The sequence below is a fragment of the Gouania willdenowi genome, chromosome 22, assembly GCF_900634775.1.
Source record: "Gouania willdenowi chromosome 22, fGouWil2.1, whole genome shotgun sequence".
NCBI classification, from domain to species: domain Eukaryota; kingdom Metazoa; phylum Chordata; class Actinopteri; order Blenniiformes; family Gobiesocidae; genus Gouania; species Gouania willdenowi.
This window is the reverse complement of record NC_041065.1, coordinates 24,714,243-24,738,977: the sequence shown is the minus strand read 5'-3', so window position 1 is coordinate 24,738,977 and position 24,735 is coordinate 24,714,243. Positions and strand designations below refer to the sequence as shown.

General features: G+C 37.3%; 2 protein-coding genes across 2 annotated transcripts in view; both read left to right on the top strand.

The window, feature by feature from the left end:
* The window catches only part of LOC114456338 (latent-transforming growth factor beta-binding protein 2-like), a 117,257-nt gene extending 107,094 nt beyond the window's left edge, over positions 1 to 10,163 (top strand). Inside the window, exons 32-40 of the mRNA XM_028438029.1 lie at positions 270 to 404; positions 1,837 to 2,034; positions 2,103 to 2,195; positions 3,306 to 3,434; positions 4,090 to 4,230; positions 4,970 to 5,143; positions 5,243 to 5,509; positions 6,622 to 6,771; positions 9,368 to 10,163. Coding sequence (XP_028293830.1) covers positions 270 to 404; positions 1,837 to 2,034; positions 2,103 to 2,195; positions 3,306 to 3,434; positions 4,090 to 4,230; positions 4,970 to 5,143; positions 5,243 to 5,509; positions 6,622 to 6,771; positions 9,368 to 9,543 — 1,463 coding nt within the window. The 3' untranslated portion in view covers positions 9,544 to 10,163. The remainder of the gene's footprint in view (positions 1 to 269; positions 405 to 1,836; positions 2,035 to 2,102; positions 2,196 to 3,305; positions 3,435 to 4,089; positions 4,231 to 4,969; positions 5,144 to 5,242; positions 5,510 to 6,621; positions 6,772 to 9,367) is intronic.
* A 2,646-nt stretch (positions 10,164 to 12,809) lies between these two features.
* Positions 12,810 to 24,217, top strand: pomt2 (protein-O-mannosyltransferase 2). The gene is made up of 21 exons (XM_028438045.1): positions 12,810 to 13,363; positions 13,704 to 13,788; positions 14,851 to 14,955; positions 15,039 to 15,147; positions 16,902 to 17,010; positions 18,201 to 18,360; positions 18,443 to 18,549; positions 18,629 to 18,711; positions 18,995 to 19,104; positions 19,196 to 19,256; positions 19,352 to 19,412; positions 20,338 to 20,416; positions 20,577 to 20,728; positions 20,812 to 20,903; positions 20,994 to 21,070; positions 22,213 to 22,284; positions 22,380 to 22,439; positions 22,515 to 22,620; positions 22,701 to 22,841; positions 23,089 to 23,200; positions 23,714 to 24,217. Exons 1-21 carry the CDS (start codon positions 13,077 to 13,079, stop codon positions 23,817 to 23,819), a joined length of 2,274 nt encoding a protein of 757 aa, XP_028293846.1. The 5' UTR covers positions 12,810 to 13,076; the 3' UTR covers positions 23,820 to 24,217.
* Positions 24,218 to 24,735: the final 518 nt, after the last annotated feature.

Here is a 24,735-nt window from a genome sequence, read left to right as displayed (position 1 = left end):
TAGCATATATGGTTGATTTGTTGTGAATTTTCAAAATTATGAAATTTAGAGGCTTGCTGTAGTGCCACCTTTGGGACTATTGGCCTGTTTTTGCAGCAGAGGCAATCTGGCATGGGACTAGAGCTTTGTGCAAAATTTGGTTCCTGTCCTTTAAAACCGGTGTAAAATGATCACGCACAAGTCTCGTTGACCCTTATTTCAGTCTTTCTGCATGCTCATGTGTCCGTGCTTCATCGTGACCTCACGCCTTCCTTTCCTGCCTTCCTCAGATGTCAACGAGTGTGAGATGAGCCTGGCGCTGTGCAGGGAGGCTCTGTGTGAGAACTACGATGGCAGCTTCCTGTGCATCTGCCCCAACGACAATGAGGAATTTGATCCCATCACCAGCCAGTGCCGCTCCATGGGTAATAGAGCAGGACCAGCACTCACAGGACTTAACTCTGAAAGCCTGAGTTTTCCCTGACTTAATGAGCCGTCGCTCAGCGTCCAAACGTAGGTGGACGTGGCTCACTTCACGGATCTTTAAAACTGTCTGTTTACATTTGGGGTTATGGCTACATTCGTATTAAGCTAATCACTTGGAAATAAGGCTACCAACTCTCCAAGTAGGGCTGAGAGAATATTCTAAGACATGTTTAAAAACCAGCGTGGTCCAATCTACAACATCTATTTCCAGCTTTTAGAGATCATTAAAACACTAATACTTTATACTGAGCAGTGATGACTTAAATTTCTTCCAACTGTACGACTTTTGAGAACCAGAGAGACAGCGCCACATTTTCAGCTTGATAGGCGTGTGTGTACATTAATCGGATATGTTTGGACTATTAAGAGTCGCGCCCCTCAGTGAGGATGTTATTTTTTTGGCCTGGGCCGCTAAATCCCAGTTATGCCACTGTGTACCTTTTTGCCACATTCCACTGTTTGTTTTTGACGTGTGTGAATCAATCATGTGAGAGTGAATGGTGTGTTGACTCACATGCCAGTGTTTCCATTTGGCTAAGCCGGCAGCTTAGGGCTGAAATGCCTGAACCAATGCCTTTGGGCTTATGTGCCGGATCAGCAGCGGTGGCACTTTAAGGTGGTCTCTACCTGCAGGATGCATGGAGACTCATGCGTCCTGCATGGGGTTGGGATCAATTACATTTTTCAATTACAATTCCATCTTCAATTATCCATGTTCAATTACAACTCAATTATGATTACAGGGAATGGCATTTTTTCAAATTACAATTAAAATTACAATTATTATTTTTCCGCTGAAAGTCAATACAATTTCTCAAATCCTAAAGTTCAATTACAATTAATTGCAATTACTGAGCCTTTAATGAATAACCCCATAAAACGTATCCTTCCTCTTGTTTTAGCTTTCTGTTAGCATCTCTTATAGTAACAGGTCAGTTTTGACCAATATCTTTAATCAGCTATAAAATACACAAAAAAATATTATCACCCAATTTGTTTTGCACCACCAAATAAGTCCAAAATAATGGATGCACACACTCGGGCTATGTGGAAGCTGTTAAAAAACGTTTTAGGTCGAACAGACACCACGTCGGGGAGAAATTCACTCCACAGACACACACACGCTCACACGCAGAACTTCCTTGCTTTTATATAGAGATTAGAAATTACAGTTTTTTTTTTTTTTTTTTTATAGAATTTCCTATTACAATTACAAAATCAATTATCTGAACTCAATTACAATTCAATTAGGATTACAACAGCAACAGATTATTACAATTAAAATTATTATCCACCCCAGCGCTGCTCAGATGTGACCTGGTGATACCATAAAGTCTAATATAAAAACTTTCGGTGTCCCTTTATCCACAGCTGCTTCTGATTCCAAGCCCATCACTCCGTCTGTTCCCTTGACTGAGGAAAGGAAGGAGTGTTACTACAACTTGAACGACGCAAACTTCTGCGATAACGTCTTGTCTCGCAACTCCACCAAGCAGGAGTGCTGCTGCACAGTGGGAGCAGGTTGGGGAGACAACTGTGAAATCCATGCCTGTCCGGTCCCAGGAAGAGGTACTACCAAAGATGACTATAAATGTTGTTTTATTCCTAACTTGATATTTTTTGCCATGTTTTTTCAGATGATTATAACCAATTGTGCCCTCACGGCAGTGGATTGTTGTCTTCGCCAGTTTCTTCGACACCAAATCATGCAGAAAAACGGCCTTACATAGGTACCACATCATGCTTTAATACATTTACTAAATATATCTTGGTCATTTTTATAATTTTAGTGCTAGTTATTTATTCTCAGAATCTGCGTGTAATTTTTTTTTACACTTGAAGAGACAATGCTATAGAAACAGAAGAGTTTAGATACTGTGTGTTAGGGGTTGAACGACTTCATAATTTTAAAGGTCGACTTTATGTGGATACTAGTTGAGTCGACGTTGACTAGTCGATGACATCACCAAGAGCGGACGCCAAGCCGAGTGCCGGTGTTGTGCCAAAATCTGTGACCCAAAAGAAATCTGTGACGGCAGGTGGTGACAGTTCCAATCCCTGCAGCTTCTTGGTGGACATTTACTCCCCCTTAAACACGTTTGTATTTCTTCTCCAGTCTGCATTTACTTCACCCACCGGAGCATCATGTTTAAGGGAGATTAAACAGCTCCTTAATAGCGACGAAGAGGTTTACGCAGTTGACGTAGCACTCTTCTTCTTTAGCCGCAGCGGTTACAGATTTTTTTCGGGTCACAGACTTTGGCACAACACCGCCAGCCCCTGAGACACGGGACATGCCATAGAAGCTAAGTAAACCCTGGAACACTGCTGCTTCGCCTACCGTGAGTCTACGGTAACTGTTAAGCCCTGAGGCTTCCTCAGACTTCCTTGTTTAGACTTTGTTTGGGCTGTTTTTACGGTAGCTTAGGCTTCCTTTGCTGAAGAATCGCTGTCAAAATTTGTGACCCAAAAAAATCTGTGAGTGCTAATAAGGAGCTATTTACTCCCCCTTAAACATGACACTCCGGTGGCTGAAGTAAAGACAGACTGGAAAAGAATTATAAAGTGTTTAAAGGGGAGTAAATGTCCGCAGAGAAGCCGCAGGGGTTGGAACTGTCGCCACCTGCGGTCACAGATTTTTTCTGGTCATAGATTTTGGCACAACACCGCCATCTTGGACAAAAGTCAGGTACTGCGATTAGTCGTCATCACGTGGGCAGAGTCACAAGACAACACTTAAGTCGACTAGTTAAGGAGTTTGTTCAACCCTACTGTGTGTTAGATTCCAGTTTGTGTAGAAATATAGGTTATTCATTAGATCTCTCTCTCTCGCTCTGCAGATGTCGATGAATGTGAAATGTTTGGACCTGATATCTGTAAGAATGGACAGTGTTCAAATCTTTTTTCCACCTACACCTGCTATTGTCGCTCTGGCTTTTACTACGACAACATCCGACTTGAGTGTTTGGGTAAGAAAAAACTAAACTATACTCATAAACAGTACATAGACTTTTCTTACTACTCTAAATTCATTTCTGTCATCATCTCCTGTTTTTTTTTTTAAATATGGTTATTGTCGTCTTTGTCATTTTAAGTTTCAAATTAAAAATGGCACTACATGTCACTGCAGTGATGTATCAAGTTGGAGGCCACAAATCTGTCACTAATTTTATTTTTAAAAAGTTTTTGAGGAAGGCTTGGACAAGTGTTAACTTTTAAAATTAAAAGCCATTTCCTGTCACAAATGGTCAAATTACTCAAAACAACTGTATGGTACAGCTGTTAAAAACAAATTATTATATTTCATGTATGGAAGTTGCAGAAAATGTGTTTTTAGGTTTACATCATTACCTCATATTTACTTGAAAGTTGCATGATCATAGTTTTTAGGTGAAATATAAACCTAAATAAGGAAGTATTATAGGAGATTTCTTATAGTGCATCATAAATATTCTATTGCATGGGGAAACATTTTTCAGATTTGAAACTCTGCTATGCAGTATCTCCTCCCCTTGTGCAGCTGAAGAAAACATCTTAATAAAACACGGTGGTTGTATTGGTACATAGTTTTAATGATGTTACTCATTTGACAAAGTCTTTGTGGCTCTGTTCTTGTGATTTTAGACTACGACGAGTGTGAATTTGGAAATACCTGTGAGAACGGAGCGTGCGTCAACACGGCTGGGTCCTTCAACTGCTTCTGTAGCCCGCCGTTAGTCCTGGACGGCACAGGGCGGAGCTGCATCGCCCTCAATAACACAGAAGGTGAAACAGTGACTGATAAACACTAAAGATTTTAAATATTGTTTATTTAAGTTAGATAATGTATTTTGTGGCATACTATAATTAATAATTTAGTATTTGTGGTTAGACCACCATGTCAAGCTGGTGATGTGAAAAGAATGCGCAGCAAGGTGGTGGGCGGGTTCGAACCCACAACCACTCGACTGCGAGTCCAGCATGCTAATCACGGGACCATCCTTTATTTCCATATTTTGCTGAAAATATTGGTGCGATCAATGCTGAAATGGTTTAATCTGATTTTTACCCTTAAAAACGTATATATAGACACTGAAAATTATTTTGATACCGTGTAGATAGTGAGATATTGACGAAAACAAGATTTTCAGTAATGGCGGCCTTAATATGCCTATTCAGCACAAAATATTGGTGTGGTCTTTATTAAAATGGCTTAATTTGTTTCTTTACCCTTCAAAACATGTGTATATACACCAAAATTGTTTTGATACCGTGCATAGTTACTGGGAAATTCAGTAATTGAGGCGTTAGTTTGCATATTGTGCGGATTGCCCAAGGATGACAGTGTGTCATCATTCAGATTCTTAAAGAGCACACCTCAGAGGTATAAAAACAACAAAAAAACAACTTTGTATGGACCGCAATGCACGCTTATCAGTCTCTGCCTCCGGACTATTAATTATGTACATCAAAATAAGTAAATTGGTGTTTTCTGTATGAGTATTTCAACCCTTTTGTCTCTCAGAAACTACAGAGACCGAACATGATGTGCACATGGACATCTGCTGGCAGCGACTGGAGGGCGACAACATGTGTGCCGGTCCCCTCCAGGGACGCAGAACTACATACACTGAATGCTGCTGTTTGTACGGGGTTGCATGGAGCGGACAGTGTGCTTTCTGCCCGAGGAGAGACTCAGGTGAGAAACAAGATGCAACACATTAGATGCATGTTTTATAGGTATACTCTATAGCAACTATTAGAGTAATGAGTGTTTCTCATGTGTTATTTGGCTTAGATGACTACGCCATCATGTGTAACCTGCCCAGGAGACCAGGTGCAGACAGCCTGCGTGAGAGGACAGAGTACGATTACGGTCCGGATGAATCGGAGGAGCACTTTCCTCCTCCTCCGTACTGGGACACGGGCGCTGTAGAACCCTTTGAAGTGCCTGTAAGGGTTCCTTGGTTAAACAATATTGACAATCGGGAACAGCAGCCACCAGCCCGTGTCCCTCAACATCGACCTCAGGAGCGTCAGCCCCAGCTAATAGACCCTCATTCCGGTGGGTGAGCAATGAGTATATACTATTGACTTAGTTGTGGTAGATAATTACGTCAAAGTTATTCATATTTATAATCCCACTGATTTAGATTAATTAATCTGTGAAGAATGTATTTCAGGGTTGTCGTCATTTACATTTATAATTTACAAGTACGTCTATATTTATCCATGTTCAATTACAACTCATTGAAATTATTATATGACTGACATTTTTTCCAATTACAATCAAAAATCCAGTTATTATTTTTCTCCTGAAAGTCAATTACAATTACATTCTCAGTTACTAAAGTTAAATTACGTTGTTAGCATCTCTTATGATGAGTCGGTTTTGACCCAGCTGTAAATTACACAAAAAATATGATCTATCATCCAATTTGTTTTTCATCTCCTGGTGACCTTGTTAGGCTTCCTTATCCATGAAAATATTGGTATCTATCTATCTATTGGTATTTCAAATTATCCTCAAAAGAACTGACAGATAGGGGGGAAAAGTGTATATGAAACATATTTCAATAATTGTCAACTACGTATGTTTACGCCATAAAACTGTAACAAGGTTTCAAGGCATGCTAATCAGATGTGAGATATGTATGTATGTATGTATGTATGTATGTGTGGGTCTAATTAATGTTTTTTTTTTTGTGTGAACTATATTTTCACAAGACATAATACATTTTATGTATTAACATCAAATGGTGTGTATAATTTTGTATGTGTGTAGGTATAGGAATATTCGATATGTATGTGATTGCACAAAATGTAATAAATGTCACAGGTCTGAAAAAAATAATGAATAAATAAATACAGTTTTGCATTTAATTTAATTGTAGTTAACAGTTTTTATAGAATTTCCATGCCAATTACAATTACAAAGTCAATCACCTGAACTAAATTACAATTCGATTACAATTACACTTATAATAAAGTCATAATTGTAATTATCAATTGTGCAATTACAAATATAATTGACCCCGTATTTACTTTTATTGTTACTTTTAGAAACACTTTGAACATAAATGATTACCTTAATCAGGTATATTATTAGTTTACACTTATTTATTTACTTTTCTGTGTCTCTAACATGACTTCCATCCCACCTCTGCTTCCTGTCAGAGGGCTTTGAAGGTTTCGAGGGTCTCCGAGCCGAGGAATGTGGAATCCTGAACGGTTGTGAAAACGGACGATGCGTTCGAGTGCGAGAAGGCTACACCTGCGACTGCTTCGACGGCTACGAACTTAACCTGGACAAAATGGCCTGCATAGGTAGGTCCTTTCCCCTGAACTCACTGATTGTGTTTTCATTAAAGACTCCCAGCAGAAAACACTCATGGAATAGATTCCCCTTATCGATTGTGGAAATTCTGCGTCGTCTTTCTTGTTTAAAATTGTGGTGCCGAATTTTATAAACAAGACTTGGTGAATTCTCCCTTTGTGTCTAGACCTTCTGAAGCAGAGATTTAGATTCATTTCATCAGGACAACTTTTCATGCTGCATATTATCAAGCTCAAGGAGAAGCTTTGATTTTATCAGCCTTGCCTTTAGTCGTTTTATGGGAATCTAATGAAAGCAGTGCACTGCTCACTTTCATCATGACTTACCCTTTGGTCTCATATTTCCCCAATCACATGCTGCCAAGTGAAAGAGGCCTTGAATCATAGCCATGTCCACAAGATATTATATCATGAAAATACTGTTATTTTTATCACAAAATCAGACTTTTTATGTGATGAGAGGCTTGGATTACAACATGTCTCAGCACACTGGCCAATCAGCATCGAGGGCAGCCGCTTTCTCATGGAAGGTGGTTGAAGATGACGGGAATATGTGGGAGCTGTGCAACTCCTTTTCCAAATATCTCCACAAGCAGTTGTAAGACTAAAAGAGGATCATTTTCAAATGACAATCAGACCTCCCGGAAAAACGGGAAAGAGCAACTTTCCTGAAGGCCAAGAGGAAACGTTATCCAGTGCCTTTAAGTGGCTGGGAATTCAAGTACAGGACTGTCCAGTGGACACGCAACATGACGGCATGTTTGTTTAAAGATACACAACATGAAATATTCTGCAATGTGTCATGGTGAAGGCCTCGTGCTTTCAAATAGAAAGACTTTAGTTGGGCCACAATTTTTCTAAATGTTACCAATTATGTAAGAATTCATTGACAAAAACCTTTATGACAAATTTACCAAGAATAATTTTAAATTCTTTGAAAACCACTGAAATGTCGGTTAATAAAGAGATAAGGAACTAATAGAAGGATTTGGCTTCTCTAACTCAGGCTGTGTTTTAAATGGCATTCTAAAGTAATACTACGTCAAAATGAGTATGTAGTGCGTTCACATTAGATAGTATGAAAAGATTGAGTATGCGAGAAATACCAGGATATATATTAGATGGGGACATTTTTTAAGTGTGCACGGTAGGGCTGCACGATTTTGACTAAAAACCTAATTGAGATTTTTCAGACCAATATTGCGATTGAATTCGCGATTTCAATATTTGATACATTTAAATGCATAAACGATGAATGAAGGAAGTCATGTTAATTGTAGACTGTCAAACAACATATTCTTGCTCAAATTGTCCCACATTAGAACAAAACACATTCATCTACTTTAAAAAATATTTGGTTTTACGTTGACAGCGCCCTCTTCTGGAGGAATCAGAGAGCGTCTGTCTAAACGCTTTAGGATCTACTTTATGGAAACTCAGACCTTTTATCTGTACCAGCTGATTCTGAGATCACAAGGCTCCACCATTCTGATTGGTGAGCATCACTCAAACACCAGAGACAGAATTAAAAAACCTCAGCCTCTTGAGGTTATTGCAGTCAATAAAACCACGATTGCGATTCGATATCGATAAACCTTTGCAGCCCTAGTGCATGGTGAGCACACTAATCATATTCAACCGGCCCATGATGTATTGCGAGTGGAATGTAAAATCGTCCTGGGACCTTTTCAAAACAAAAGCATCTCTTCTTGTCTTCCATTAGTTGTAAACATGTCTTTTGTTTTGAAGTATCCCAGAAGATTTGTCAGTAGCAAATGTCGGCATGAAATGTGTTTGCGTGAGTTTTATGGATTTATGACAGTCATCTGCACACACCACACCTACTGTGAGTCATCAATCACCCTGAGACATAACATACAAACATTTCAGTTTCAGTAGCAGACTATGCATTCTTCATCCACAACCACTTATATCAGGGGTGTTAAACTCATTTTAGTTCAGGGGCCAAATACGCTGCAGTTTCATCTTAAGTGGGCCACAGATTTTATGCAGGAAAACGAGTAATTTTAACATTATTATGCCCTAGTTTGCACTTCTACGTATACATAAAATACAAAATGTGTAAGAAACCGACCACATCCAAGCAATAAGTGATATATATCAGTCTCGACTGGATCGTCACTTTAAATTTCCTAGATTTTGCGACCAATTTCTATTTAATTAAGGGAAATATTATGTAATAATTTGAGGAAAATTGAAGGAGAATTTTGAGGGTTTTTTCAACAACATTAAACACATTACACACAATAATTCATGTTTTCTCTGTAATTTTTACTTTCTCCTGTGGACCGAATAGGATGCTCCAAAGGGCCGGATTTTGCCCCCGAGCCATGAGTTTGACACATATCTCTAGATAGTCTCTGTATATCATGATTTTTATTTTTTTTTACTTTTTTCAATCCACACATTATGTTTAGAATATTTTTCTCCTTTGCTTTTAAAAAGTAAGATTTCAACTGTCTTATTTATTATTTTTTTTGTGACCATGTTTGGTGTTGATGAGAAATTGTGCAAACTAATGCAATGAAGGTTTTTATGATAATCAGGAAATGTTTTTTTCTTCTAGACATTAATGAGTGTGAGGACATCAGCGACACTGTCCCACTGTGTCAAAACGGGAAGTGCAGCAACACGGAGGGGTCGTACAAGTGCACCTGTTTGCCAGGCTTTGTGGCATCTGCCAAGCCTCACAAATGCATCCCAGCCATCCCAGAGTCCGGGGTTAGAGAGGCCGCAAACTGACACGCACTGACTCCTTCTTCTTCTGCTCCCTTAAAGACCGCCTTTCACCCTGTGGCCTTTCCCCCCCTCCCCCAAAGGGCCGGACACTAAACCTCGGACAGAAACGCTGAGACGTCCAAAACTCGCTTCCCCACATACCACATATGCACATGCCAACATGTATATACATATACAGACAGCACAGTACACACTCCTGTTGCCCCTTTACACGCAGAACGTTTGTAGTGAGTGTCCTATTGGATGTAGTGTTCCCTCATTTTCATCATTCATTTGCCTTAAAGGGATTTTTTGGACTGATCTGTTATATACAGTGACCCCAGGCAGTCTGATATGCAGATAATCAACATATGTCCTGTTGCTTTTCTTTTTTCCCTTTATATGTTATTTATTCTTTTCTGTGACGGGCCTCTGTAAAAAGAAACAAGAAGAAGCAACTTATTCAGAGTGCACACATGATTCTCTTAATAATAATGTCCCTCTTATTGATTACAGTGACTTTGTTTGGAGATTATAAATGTATTTTGATAAAGAACGATTCAGATCTCTAATAAGGTATGATTTGATTTGGGTTTTTGCCACCAAGACACACACACACACACACACACACACACACACACACACACACGAAACAACAGGTGTGTGACTGAGCTGTTGCTAATTTTAGAAGCCATTCTGATTTTCAGCTGCCAAAAAGCTGCTTTAAATCATTTTTTATCAGCACCGTGTGGGCGAAAAAAGCCCAATCAGCATAACTCAGTCAACATTATAATAGCCTGACTCATGTTTCCGCTAAATTTAACTTCCAAAAACCATCAAAGAGTAACTAAACCCTGAGAAATGAAAGAATAACCTGTTTCTAGGCTTGACATTCAAAAAATGCCTTCATGCATTTTTTTTTTTTAAAATGCCTTCATTATGGGCGGGGCTTCTAGAGCAGTTAAGCCATGCCCAGTCCATACGATAATATCTCCAAAGAACAATCTATGCTATGCTAACTAGCTACTCAATACTCACTATACATCTCTATTCACAATTATCTCACTCAATCCAACATATTCAGAGTCAACAGGTGCTAGCTTTTTATAAAAGGGGCGGGACTTAAAGTGGTGGTTTGTGATGTAAGAAGCCACAAACCACCATTCTCAGGCAATTGCTAAATTTTATTGTAATAGCTGGGTTTCAACCCATAGAGGGCAGTCACTCACATTTCTACAACAAAATACACCAAATTGAAATCCTTTGATAAAAAAAATCAAGAGTTGGACAAGAATCAATCACTAACACTACTTCATACCCAAATACACATGTTCAGCAGAAGAAAGGAAAAAAAAAAACGTGTTTTTGGGATTTAGTTACTCTTTGAAGTACGACTTATTGCTGTCAAGCTGAAAAATAAAATTAAGTGAGGATTTTTTATGGACGGGTGTTTTAGATGAGACGACTGCTAAACCTACATGTAAGACTTTCTCTGTCGGTGTCAAATCATTGTGGAACCTTTGCTGGTACAAGTAAATCACCAACAACACTGCTGTGGCCTTTGAGACAATGGAAAAACAAACTCCAAAAGTTTTTTGTTTTTTTTAATTAGAGTTCATTTAGCACATGCACAGTCCTTTCATAAGCCCAGAGCCTTTGTTTTTAAAGCTAAACTTCTTTAAACAAAGGAAGATGATCTTTTCTGGCTTCAAAGGCAGAAATAAAGAACAGTCACCTGTTGTGCATTTGAATCCATTCCTTTGTGTGTGTGCATGCATGTAAAGACAAAAGCTTTGTTAAAGCGGTTTGGATTGTTTTGTACAGATCTTCTTCTACGTTTTACTTTTGTAACCTATTCTCTGAATGCATTATAGCACAAACGGTAGTTTTGTTTGACTTACAATATCTAAACAAAAAAAACAAAAAATCTGGCAATATAGCTTTGTAGATTTCTCTCTGTAAAAAAAAAACAAATGTGTTTAATGTGTATACTTTGAGGTATGAGGAGTGACTGCCATTGTACCAGAGGAACTGTGTGTTTACCCTGCCCTGTGGAGCAGAAATGAATTATATTTTTGGAAGTGGCAGCGCTGTTCTCGTCGCGACATGTCTCCATATTTTCAGTGCAAAGACAATTAATGCTTTGGAAACGCCATCACCGGCTTCTGTGGATCACAGACTTGAAACATACTTCATTATTTCATGTATGTTCTGTTTGATCCTCGTTTCATGAATGTATCAACATCACATCAGTATTTTGTTTTGGTTTTTAAACTCACACAACAATAAAAGTCCTTGTTTTATATATTGAATTTTACAAAAGTTCAAAAGAAATGTCATGTTGCTGTTTAAATCCTTGCTTGCACAAGACCAGAAGTCTAACATTTAGGTCAGAGTTGGAATATTTAATGCATTTTATTGCTGCAAATAACTTGGGATTAAGGATGCTGTGTAAAGCTGTGGTCATTTTTTTTTTTTTTTTTTTTACCTTGGCTGTAATCAGTATCAGTCATAAAAAATAAAACATGTTAATATATGTTTCCAGTCATTTAATTGATGCACTTTATTATTTAACGCCTGCTGCTTTTGTGCCCATTTCTACATAATGTAAATTTCTAACTTGACTATAAAAGGGTGGATGTGTTTCCTTTAAAGCATGAATTATTTCATTATCATGCTGCTTTGTAGTAAAGTTCACACTGAAGTACCACTGGATAAGTCATGTTACATATCAGTATTTGTGATTTTTGTTCATAGTTTCTGAAAAGTTTGTCTTTAAACGTATTTTGTATTAAACTAAAAGTGAGAAGGATAAAAAAAAGAACATAAAAGTAAATAAGGAGTGGCCCCTAAAGATACAAATCAAATTGGATTTTTTAATTTTTTACTTTTAATAATTTTAATATCTTTTGTAACTTTGTTGAGCTGGAAATTTAGGCTACTGTGCTGTGTTAAGATATTTTATTGTGAAATATCTAACATTCAATTTAAAAAAAAAACAAACGGCTGTTATTAATTAATAAATGTAACTAATAATTTAATTACAGCTGGATATGTTAAATATCATGATAATAATGCCATTTAGAATATTGTGGGTCCCTCTAGAGGCCGAATTATTTAAATGCACCATGAAGAGTTTTCTACATGAGCCATCGGACTTTCCGTAGGGAAGGTGTTGCTTTTTGAAAAGCATTCTGGGAGATTGAGTCATATCCCGCTAGACTGCGTCCACTCTAATCCACGCAGTCAACCGCATTGGACTACATTACCCATAAGTATGTGAGCTCCTATCCATGCTTTGTTTACTTGGTTTACTGTTACAGCTTTTCGTGATTTGCCAGATTTCCTAATGTAAATGTGAGTTTGTTTTTAATATTATAATGATAAAAACGACAAAAAACAGACCAGGTTAAACGTGCTATAAGAGGCTTTTTTAGCCAAACAAATAAAAACTTAAATCTTGGGCGAAAGCATGCTTCGTAAATTTGCTCGTATAGCAATTTTAGCTAACATTTTATTCCAGCCTCGTATTCTGATAGAATAAATGTGGTTTTCTAATGGAAAAAGAAGAACCATTATCCCAGTTAACAGGCAAAACATGGGACGATTCAGCTGTGCGATGCAGGAAAGTTCCCCAAAATATTCCTGTTGTTTCAAAGGACAAAAACAGTCCAACTCATGGACATGTGTCAGAAGATGACACCCAGCCCTCCAATGGCTCATACACACAGGATTCAGCCAGTCACCACCACTATGTGTCCCCCAGCAAAGTGCTGCTGGTGCTGGTGGTGGGGCTATCCTTCTCTACTCGGCTCTACAAAATAAAAGAACCTCCTCATGTGTGGTAAGTAAACCTGCTGTATGTGTGTGTGTTGGTAGAATGTAAGTAAGTAAGGAACATTAAAATGGCACCTTTCACAGACAAAAAGCCACAAAGTGCTTCACAACACAGCTTAAAATCAAAAGTATGCAATATAAGTACACAGTTTTAGAATCAAAAAGTACACACACAATGAAAGGCCAAGACAACATAAAAGTCATAGCAGCCCAAGAATAGCCAATTAAAAGCTTGAACAAATAAATGAGTCTTTAGTTGGCTTTTGAAGGTGTCAACAGAGTCAATCAAACACAGAGAGTGGAAGATAAGATGTATAATCTTTATATGATGACTTTCATTGTTGCAGCTGGGATGAAACACATTTTGGCAAGATGGGGAGCTACTACATCAACCGCACCTTTTTCTTTGATGTCCATCCACCACTTGGAAAGGTAATAGAGTTTATTGTAATTCTGTTAGGGGTGGAAGGATACACTCAACCAACGATTCCATTCGAATCCCGATTTGATAAAAAAACAAAACAAAACTCAAATCAAAGATTTGGATGTAATGATGCACTTAACTCTTGAATTTGAATACATAGAGATCATATTTTGTTGAAAAAAACAGTTTAGTCAAAATACAGATTCTTAGTTTTTAATTTAAATTGCCAAAAATGTTTTAAAACATATATTTTCTTCTTATAACCTTCTTACAGTGTATTTTGTTAGTTCCTAAGCTGGAGAATGAGCTACCATTACTAGGGGTGTCCCGATCCGATATTGGATATCGGTCCGATATCAGCCAGAAAATGAATATTTTACCGGACTGCATCTAAAATCTGCGATGTATATTATATTATATTTATTCAATTGTAGAATACTGTAGATATTATGTTGACGGTTAAAATGTATGTAACCAATTGGTTAATAATAAATGGGTCAGTTTATTTTTATACCTACTGTTGCTGACTATTGTTTTCTGATTAACATCACATGATCAAGCCTTTTCTAACATTCCACACTACAAAAAAAGTAATAAAGTATGATATCGTATTGGATCGATATTGGTCAATACTCAAGGCTGCAATATTGGTATTGTATCAGAAGTGAAATGGTTGTATCGGGACATCCCTAACCATTACATGTTAGAAATGCCTCGTCACTGTCCATTTTTAAAACCCATTTTTATTCCGTGGCTTTTAAAAACCCAGTATGTTTCAGTGTCCTGTGGTCTGTCATTATTCACTGTTGTGCTTAATAATTACATACATTTTTTTTCTAGTTTTACTTGAGGTGAGGTGTTAATTGCTTCTCGTGACCCCATGTATACTACACGATGCACTACACACGATCTAGCAGAGACTCGCTGATGGTTCGGGTTTAATTTCAATCTTATTTGCATCAATTTTTAGCCAATTTAGGATATATCCGTACATCCCTAGTTTCTCTACTTGTGTAGGTTAGTTAACTTGGTCACTGTCTCATCTTCTAATAGATTTCCCTCTGTTGCAGATGCTGATCGGTCTTGCTGGCTACATGACTGGCTACAACGGTACATTCCCTTTCATAAAGCCAGGCGACAAATATGAACACCACAACTACTGGGGGATGAGAGGGGTAAGCTGCTTTCTACACACGCGTTACTATGGAGATTGTCGATTCTAGAGGAAATCTGCTTTACGTTCCATGTCTTCCTACAGTTTTGTGCTGTGTTGGGCTCCTTCCTCCCTGTTTTTGCCTACCTCATCGTGCTGGAGCTGTCTCACTCTCACACCGCTGCTCTCATCACTGCCACACTCCTCATATTTGGTGAGATACTGTTTGCATCAGATTTGTGCTTATCGTTCCTTTTTACCCTCGGCCAACTTCGCCCGAATGGTATTGTCATCAGTTCGTCGTCCGTCCATCTGTCTGTGTGTTTAGAGTGGTGTAGGTCTTTTATGTCCCTGCTCAGGCGCTTAGATCAGCTGACCAGCGACTGCTAAGTGGGCCAGACAGCAGAAAAAAGCTCAGAGTTGACCGAGCTTTTGCAGTCGCAGGTCCGAAGCTATGGAACGCATGGCCACTTTATATCAGAGAGGCTCCATCTCTGCCTGTTTTTAAATCTCTTTTAAAAATGCATCTTTTTATTTAGGCGTACGGTTTGCATTGATATTATGTACACTGTTATTTTATATTTTGTATTGTTTTATTGTTTTATCTTATAGTGCATGGACTTTTGTCAATTTTGTACAGAACTGTGTCCCCCTCTTCCTGGGTTCATAAATGAAGTTGGATTGGATTGTATTTTAAATCAGTACCCACCGACCATTCTCACACCAAAACATTGGTACTAATGAGGGGATTCCAGGTAATGAAAAAAAAATTCCGGTCGGTCGATTTTTGGCAGAAAAAAAACAGCGTTTTTGAGGATTTTGAAAAAAACTTTGTCGTGGACTGAATTTAAAGAAGAAAGGAGGTGGACCATTGATATCTTGCTTTAAGGTGACATTCACTCAGGGTTTTAGATTAGTGCTAAAATGTTTCCGATCTGATAGTTTTTGGTGAAAAAAATGGCTTTTTTTTAAAGTCTATTTTTAGACTCTGATATTATATGTAGGTGTAAATCTGAATTCATTACCCTGCAACATTTCATGCATCAAAACAATGGTACTAATATGGGGATTCTAGGAAAGGAGGCGGACCATTGATACCTTGCTGTAAGGTGACATTCACTCAGGGCTCTTGATGAGTGGCAAAACATTTTATCTTTGTGTTTGTCACAGAAACTAGTACATAATAAAATGCTATACATAAACAGGTGTAATGGATGAACCATTTCCAACTATACATTCACTGAAGTGTTAATTATTTTTTGTGACAGTTAATATTTTGAGGATTTTTTAAATGTCAGGTCGAGTTTTTTCAAGTGCGGACATGTTATGTGTTTAGGTTAATGTTTTATAAATAGCTTGACATTAATATTTGTTTTCTTTGAAAATAATTACTTCATATAAGCAAACTTTGTCCATCTTTTTTTTAGCTCTCAATGTAAATAAATCCCTGTTTGTTTGTAGGTACCACCATATGGATCTAGATCTGTGCCTTTTTTATTCAATAAAAAAAAATTCTTAATAAAAATCTTTTCAATCAAAAAAAAAATTGTTCAAATACAAAAAATATGTGAGACCCAAATATTGCATTTGAACACTTTTTTTCTTAAATTGAAAATTTTTGATTGAAGTAAACTTTTTTTTATTAAAATGTTTTATTTTGTGATTGAATAATGAAGACACAAATGTACTACCCATATTATGGCCCAAATACAAAAAAGATTACTTCAATACAAAAAAAGTTTAATCAAAAAAAAAAATTTCAATTGCAATTATTTGGGTCTTAAATATAAAGAAAACTTTTTTTTCTTTGTTTGAATTTATTTTTATTATTATTATTGAATTTGTTTTATTATCATTGAATAATAAAGACACAATCTACCTCCATACCACCATAGGTTTACCATTCTTTTTGCTTGTGAGTTGCTAATTATGCTAATAATTTACCATTTATTGTCATCCTTCCAACAGACACTGGCTGCATCACCATCACCCAGTACATCCTGTTAGACCCAATACTCATGTTCTTTATCATGGCAGCAGTGCTGAGTATGGTCAAGTTCAAACAGCAGAGATACAGGTAAGAGACCAGCCTTTGTCTTATTTTGGTAACCAGTGCAGTGTTGATAAAAACTGGATAAAATTCAATAGTAAATACACTCAGGTTGTTCATTATATTAAGCACACTTATTGTATTGACTTTTATGAGTTTGATGCTAGTGCTGATTGTTTTGTTGGTTTCAATTTATTTGAAGAGCAAATAATAAGAAGCAGAGTCACATTAAGTATCCATATATTTATCTTTGTATTGTTTCCAATATAAAATTTCCACATACCTCTTTCACCCAATCATTTTAGTTGCTTTTTAGTTTGAGGTGTACAGTATGGCTGCGTAAACACAGCAGGGACTGTTACAGCCCGATATGTAAATATAATAACTAGTCAATAATGTAACAACATGGCGTAGCCCGAAATGTATGAAACCAAATGTAATAAAACCCTAAATGTCACAACCAGTGGTCAATAATGTAACAAAATGCTGAGCCAAAAATGTAAAAACGTTTTTACCGTCATTATAACATTATGGGGCAGGCAAAACATTTTTCCCTTAATAGTGTAATAATATTATTACATCATAGAGTAAGTCTATGATTTATGGATTTATATGTATATAATAATTAAAGCCTTTTGGAGAATTTTGACATTTTTTTTAACTTTTTTTTTCTTACTATATATATATACACACACACATACCGTATATAATAATAATAGTAATAATACATCAATTTTATATGGCGCTTTTTTGGGACCCAAAGCCGCTTTGCAGAATACAGAAAAGTAAAGAAATAACAATAAAAGTAAAAGATATATAAGAGTTTATATATATATATATATATATATATCAAAAAGGCAAACAATTTTTATGTTTTTGGCTCAGCATCTTGTTACATTATTGACCAGTTATTACATTTCAGGTATTATTAAAAAATTTTAATAACGTTTTGAGCCACGCCCTGTTGTTACATTATTGAACAGTTCTTACATTTCAGGTTTTCTTACTTTTTTTTAAGAACAATTTGGATTATGTTACATTTCGTGTCGTTGTTAGATATTGAGCTCTTGGACCAAATGTTTGTTTTTTCAAATTCAATAGTTCAGCTTTTCAATTTGGTTTATATGCCGTTTTTTCTATTAATTCTCTATTATTGGTTGTACAATTTGTTATAAAGTGTCGGTTTATTTTTTTGATGTACTGCTGCTTCCTTTCAGGCCGTTCGCTGCCTCCTGGTGGTTGTGGCTGGTACTGACTGGTATGAGCCTCGCTGGGGCTTTAGGAGTAAAATTCGTCGGCCTGTTTGTCATCCTGTTGGTGGGGCTGAACACAGCTGCGGACCTCTGGAGGATTCTGGGAGACCTGAGCCTGTCATTGGTACACAGCAGCGTTTGATCAGCAACTATGGCTGTTGTTAAAAGTATACAATTAAATGTTGTCATTGATTTCATGGCTTCAGGTGGACTTTGGAAAGCACTTCTTGGCTCGAGTGTTGGGCCTCATCCTGCTTCCTCTCTTTCTCTACGTCACAATATTTACAGTTCACTTTGCTGTATTGAATAAAAGGTGAGTATGGCTTTTAAATCAACTGTGATTGCATGGTGATATTCACCACAACACGGTCCCTGTTGTTTTCTGCTTCCAGTGGACCAGGAGACGGTTTCTTCAGCTCTGCATTCCAGTCTCGTCTAATTGGAAACAACCTGCACAATGCATCCATGCCTGAATGTGAGCCCGGCTTTGAATTTAAGTGAAAGCAGCTGCTGCTGTGTTTACAAAAGACAGAACAAGGGTCAAATAAAAATTCATATTGTGAGATCAACTTAACGGGCTGACAGATCTGCTTACATTTTAGTATCGTAACCAAAGTAACATGCCAATGTGTTTTTTTTCCCCCCACATTCAGTAATGCTTCTCCTTGTTGCTATCAACAAATGATCAAACACTATTTTTCATCCTCACATTGGTGTCATTACATTATCCTCCCAAAATCGTGATTTTTCTGGTGCAGATCTGGCTTACGGCTCCACGATTACCATGAAGAACCTTCGTATTGCTGGAGGCTACTTGCACTCGCACTGGCATTTATACCCTGAAGGAGTGGGAGCGAAGCAGCAGCAGGTCAGGACATAGATGTAATGTTAAAATACTTATTTATTAATCTGTTATGGATTGTTATGTTGACATTTTTGTGATTTATTTTGGCTGGCAGATCACAGCCTACCTGCACAAAGACTACAACAACCTGTGGCTGGTTCACAGACCGAATAAAAGTAATTATGAGAAAATTCCAATGGGATTTGTTTTGTGGTTACTGAATATGGTGTTTGAACCCTGATAACTGTGTTGTTTGTTTGTGTGCACTCAGCTCAGTCTGGCAGCCCTGACCTGGTACGACATGGTGACTTAATTCGATTGGAGCACAAAGAGTAAGAACCACAAACTCACTGATGTGAAATAAAGCATGTCACATCTTTTTATAGGCAGTATTAGAATGTTCTTAAAGCTGAAAGAAGTCAATTGTTGTCAACTAGGAGTCTTCATTAGTTTGAAATGACAATATCACAGCTTTCCTAATATGGGGGCAATAATACTACGTTCGATTGCACTTGGAACTCGAAAAGGTCCGGGTTGTCAATTTCGACCTCTGAGGTTAATGCGTCGGAAAACATGACTGGCCAGTCGTAAGCTAATGTTTTTTGAGGTGCAAAAATGCCTGCTGGGCTAATATAATAGCTCCTTGAGGGTAAGAGTAAGAGAGAAGTGCATCATTGAACCACACTGTAGAATGCATTGAACTATACGGGCATCACTACTTATGCTGAGCAGCGTTCAAATGAACAGAGTGGGAATGGAAATGCCACCACTAAGTTATTCTACACTTTTAATAGTGTCGCTAAATGTTTGTTCATGTCGATCTTGTTGCGTTCTTTCTTTCCCACTATAGACTCTTTATTTTGTTAAGTGCTTTGAGATTACTTTGTTGTAATTTGCGCTCTATAAATATAAATATAGTTGAATTGAATTAATAACACAAAAGCCAAATTAGACGACACATAAAAGTAAAAGTTGAGGAGAAAGTGATTGTTTACATCTCACGGTGGGAGTCGCCATTTTGTTAAGATGCCATTCCGATCGACCCGGGCTGCTTGGATCCTACCAAATTCCCGAGTCAGCATATTGAGATCAAGGGCCGTTTAATTGCACTTTTCTGATTCGTTCTGTTGGATTTATCCGGGTTCCGAGTACAATCGAACGCAGCATTGTTCCCTCTTTTCACCTCAATGGCATCATCGCAAATTCCAATATTGAAGTTGGAGTTCAAGGTTTGTCTTTATGACAATTTCTTTTAAGAACAACTCGGAACCTGCACAGTCACGTTCATGAAGCCCCACTGACAAAGAAGCACCACCAGGTTACAGGATACGGCATTGTGAGTGAGCCACTCGCATGAACGTGCATTATATGGAAGACTTTTGTGATAGACATCATAAATCTGTATTAGATGTTGAAAGAAAAAACATTTTAAATTTTAATTTCAGTCATCTCTACTTTATTTTATCTCTACTATTTTATATCTGTCTTGTTTGTAGAATGGCACGGGTGATGCTAACGACCTATGGCAGGTGGAGGTGTGTGGGGGTCACAAAGGTGACCTGGTGAAGGTACTGAGAAGCAAAGTCCGTCTTCGACACCGAGCCACCGGCTGCGTGCTTTTCTCCTCCGGCAAGATCCTTCCAAAGTGGTGAGAATCTTCCTCGTTCCTGCTTCTATTGTTAGTTACATTGTGTATGTTTATGTGAAAGGTTGGTTTATGCTCCTGTTCAGGGGCTGGGAACAGGAAGAGGTGACCTGTAGTCCGTACATAAAGGAGACTCCGAGCTCTCAGTGGAATATTGAGGATCACTTCAATCCAAAGCGTAGGATCAGTTTTGTCATTTTATTTTGTTGTCATTGTTGTTGAGTTTTACACTAAATGGAAATGGAAAATGTTTCATTTTTCTTTGCAGTGCCCAACATCAGCATTTCAATTCTGAAACCCAATTTTCTGGAAGTACTTGTGGAGTCTCACATTGTTATGATCAGAGTAAGTAGCTGCACAGAACCAAGCAGTATTCAGCTTTTTTTTTACAGTGTATGTCACATATGTCAAACGCAAGGTCTGAGGGCCAAGTTCGGCCCACCAGAGCATGTAGTTCGGCCCGCAGGAAGACTTTGTTCAAAGGAAAAATGACAGCAAAAACTGAATTTTTTTATAAATTACCACATGAATTGTAGATACAATTTGCTGGGGGTTGCAGTACTACATTATTTACATTAATATTAAATCGCAATTATTAAAAGAAAAAAAACAACCTGGAAAATTCTTGCAAATTGTTCTACAGAATTCTGTGAAATTACATTGCAAATTTTGAGAAAATTTGTTGCAAAGTCCAGGAATTTTCAACAATTGCTTAACTTCAGGGTTTTGTTTGAATTTGTGTTTTTTCCTTCACAAAAACATAGATTTTTTCTGGTCTGGCCCATTTGAGGTCCAACTAGATCAGGGGTCTGCAACCTGCAGCTCTGCAGCCTCATGTGGCTCTTTGACTCTTTTACAATGGCTCCCTATAGCTATAAAAAAATATTAAAATAATAAATTGTCATTTATTACAGAGGGTATTAATGATAACTGACATTGACATCAATTGAAATCATGATATAACCATTTGTCAACCTAAAATTATATCACATTGTGCAATAAATCTGTCACCTTCCTACTTCACCACCTAAACATCTACAGACCATCAACTTTACGGCACCTGTGGCAAACCTTAAGTTTTAAATCCCTGGTAAGATAACTAAACCAACAAAAAGACTTCTGGAAGAAAATAGATATTTTATTTGTGTTTATTTTATTTGTGTTTATTTTATTTGTGTTTATTTGTGTGAAATATTCAATTAACTGCCAACTTGCTAACTTAATATGCATCCTTGATATGTTGAAATAAATTATCAATTAGTTAACCCTGTTGACCGACATGATCATGTGTTATCAAATTCAAGTTATTGTTTGTAGCCCTTCAAATACATCACTTAAGGCTTTTTTTTGGCTCCAGAAGGACTTTAATCCAGGTGAGATGAGGCAAAATGGCTTCTTTGAGAGTAAAGTTTGCAGACCACTGAACTAGGTCATATGTGTCCCTTGAACTAAAATGAGTTTGACACCCCTGGTATATATTTTTTAAGGGTAATAGTGGCCTAAAACCAAAAAACAGCGAAATGAACTCCAAGCCCTGGCACTGGCCTATCAACTACCAGGTATGTTTCATGATTCACATGAAGAAGATCCCAGTTTAAAGCCCGAGCTGGACACACCACCTGACTAATTTCAGTTTTTTTTTTTTATTCTGAAGGGTTTGAGATTTTCGGGAGTGAATGATACCGAGTATCGTGTTTACCTGCTGGGAAACCCGGTATGTCCTCTCTACTCACACTCTGGTTCTCTCAGTAAGAGGTGGGAGTTTGTCTGATTGAGTTGTGCTTTGCAGGTGGTTTGGTGGACACATTTGTTCAGCTTGGCGTTGTATCTCCTCATGGTGTCTGTGGCTTCCTTAGCCATCCAGAGAGGTCTGCCATTGGCTGCAAAGAGAGTCGGTAAAATGGATGGATGTGTTTCCACTTTGATGCTTAAGGGGGATAAAATATGTTATTAAACATCCATCCATCTGTTTCAGAACATGCTCGTGTGCTTAAGAGCGGTGGAGGACTTCTGCTTCTTGGCTGGCTTCTTCATTATGTTCCTTTTTACACCATGAGCCGAATCCTTTACTATCACCACTACTTCCCTGCAATGCTCTTCAACAGCATGCTAACAGGTAGCAAAGCTAACAGCGTCCTCTAAAGTCGTTAATTTTCAATCAAACACTACCTAATTATATTAGTTATCAATCATTCAGCAGTTGTGAAGTATAATTCATCCTCAATTAAAAAGAAATGATAATTTTTTGGCCTTAACAAAGGATGTAAAATTAAAAAGTTAGCAACATTACAGACATTACACCACAGACCACTTATCATTATCTCTATTTAACCAACTGACTCGTTGGTTACCGTTGGTTTCAGGAATCACGTTGGACATCCTGTTGAAAAGTGCTGACCTGCTGCTCCGCCCACCTTACTGTGATTGGCTGTTCAGGTTCGGGCTGATGGTGCTTCTGTTGGCTGTGCTTTACAGGTGAGCTCATTTACTTTATCACAACATTGTGTCTTTAGTGTCAGATCCGTGTTACTATCTAACAGCTCTTATTAAAATCTAACATTTAAGACTCCAGTTAGCAACTTTATAAAGGAGAGACTATAAACTATCATCAGTGACTTATAGTGATGTCTCTTTAGTCCAAAAATGAAATCATTTTTAATTTAACATATTGAAATTATCTTTAAGGGTTTAATTTTCTTCTTCTTTTGATGCTGTAATTTAAAAACGTATCCTAAACCAGTGATGGGTTGGTTCCTTTCTAACTAACGTGTGAGTTGAATCACTGTATTTTCTATTGAAATTTAATAATTGTGTACTTGACAAAAGTCTTTGCCATTTGGTGAGCAAAACATAATGAAATCATAAGAATCTATTTAAAGATTGCCATTACATTTGTACTTTAGATTTTTTTCCCCCCTCATTTTCTTTCTTTCTTTCTTTTTTAATATTCCTTTGTTTTTTTTTTGCTTTTTTTGTCTTCTTTTTTAGTTTCTACCTGTTTCATCCACTCTCCTACGGCATGATGGGTCCTCTTTCACACGAGCCGGGCAGTTCAATGGCTGGACTAAAGTGGTTGGCATCCTGGGAGTTTTAATCAACCTTAGAGTTATTTTACACAAGTATTTCACACATTTTCGGTGTTGGACAAACTACTGATGGCATCTATTTATTGTAAGTATTTTGTAGCATTTCCTGATGTTTTAGTTGCCAGTAAAGAACTTGGTTAGCTTCCAAACGGTACGAACGCCAGTGTTGTTGAGCACAGAGGACAAACTTATCATTCACCAGGCAGTTTTCCACCACGGATCCTCTTTGTACTGTTAAACATTACAATGAGCTGAAGTGCCTGAAATGAACCAATGAAAGTGATGCTTTAATTCTACATTTCCCTTGTGTTGGTTTTACATTTCTTTTTGATTTCTGACTTAGGTTTTTAAACTGTTTTAACCTGTGTTTACATTTGATTGTGATTAATAAAAAAAAAAATAATAATATTCTGTGCTCATTCATGTTTGTAATATTGTATATTTTTGTGTGCTCTTCTACAATGAATTTCTCATTGACAAAACTGTAAAATTATATTACATTTTTCTCCACCTCTACTCTATTATGGAATACACACGACCAATCACAACTTCTGATGTTAAAGCTGTTCAAGCAGTTATTTTCTAGCTTTGTAATGTTTCCTGAAATGTATATTGATCTCACACACAAAAAACCCAAACAAATGAAATTATAGTTTAGGAAAGTTGTCAAAATTTCTCATTGGTAGAGATGTTGGTAAAGGTAGATTTGTTAAAATTCGCTTTTCACCTAAATACAAATTAATTGATTTAATGCTAATGTTGTGTTCTGGCCAGTTTCAAACTTATTTCTCTGGAAAATGGAGTTATTTTGATTAGATTGTCCCAAGATTTGCAAAGACAATTATATGGAGATAACCTACAGAGATATCAAAGCTAACATAAGTCACTTTTGACAAAAAGTGTTTGTTTTTGTGATTGTGTAAA

Excerpts from the sequence above, each read along its gene's own strand:
- pomt2 (XM_028438045.1), top strand. The coding sequence starts at position 13,077 with ATGGAAAAAGAAGAACCATTATCCCAGTTAACAGGCAAAACATGGGAC. Across the intron at positions 22,285-22,379 it reads ACTGGCCTATCAACTACCAG|GGTTTGAGATTTTCGGGAGT; the intron begins GTATGTTTCATG and ends TTTATTCTGAAG. Across the intron at positions 22,440-22,514 it reads TTTACCTGCTGGGAAACCCG|GTGGTTTGGTGGACACATTT; the intron begins GTATGTCCTCTC and ends TGTGCTTTGCAG.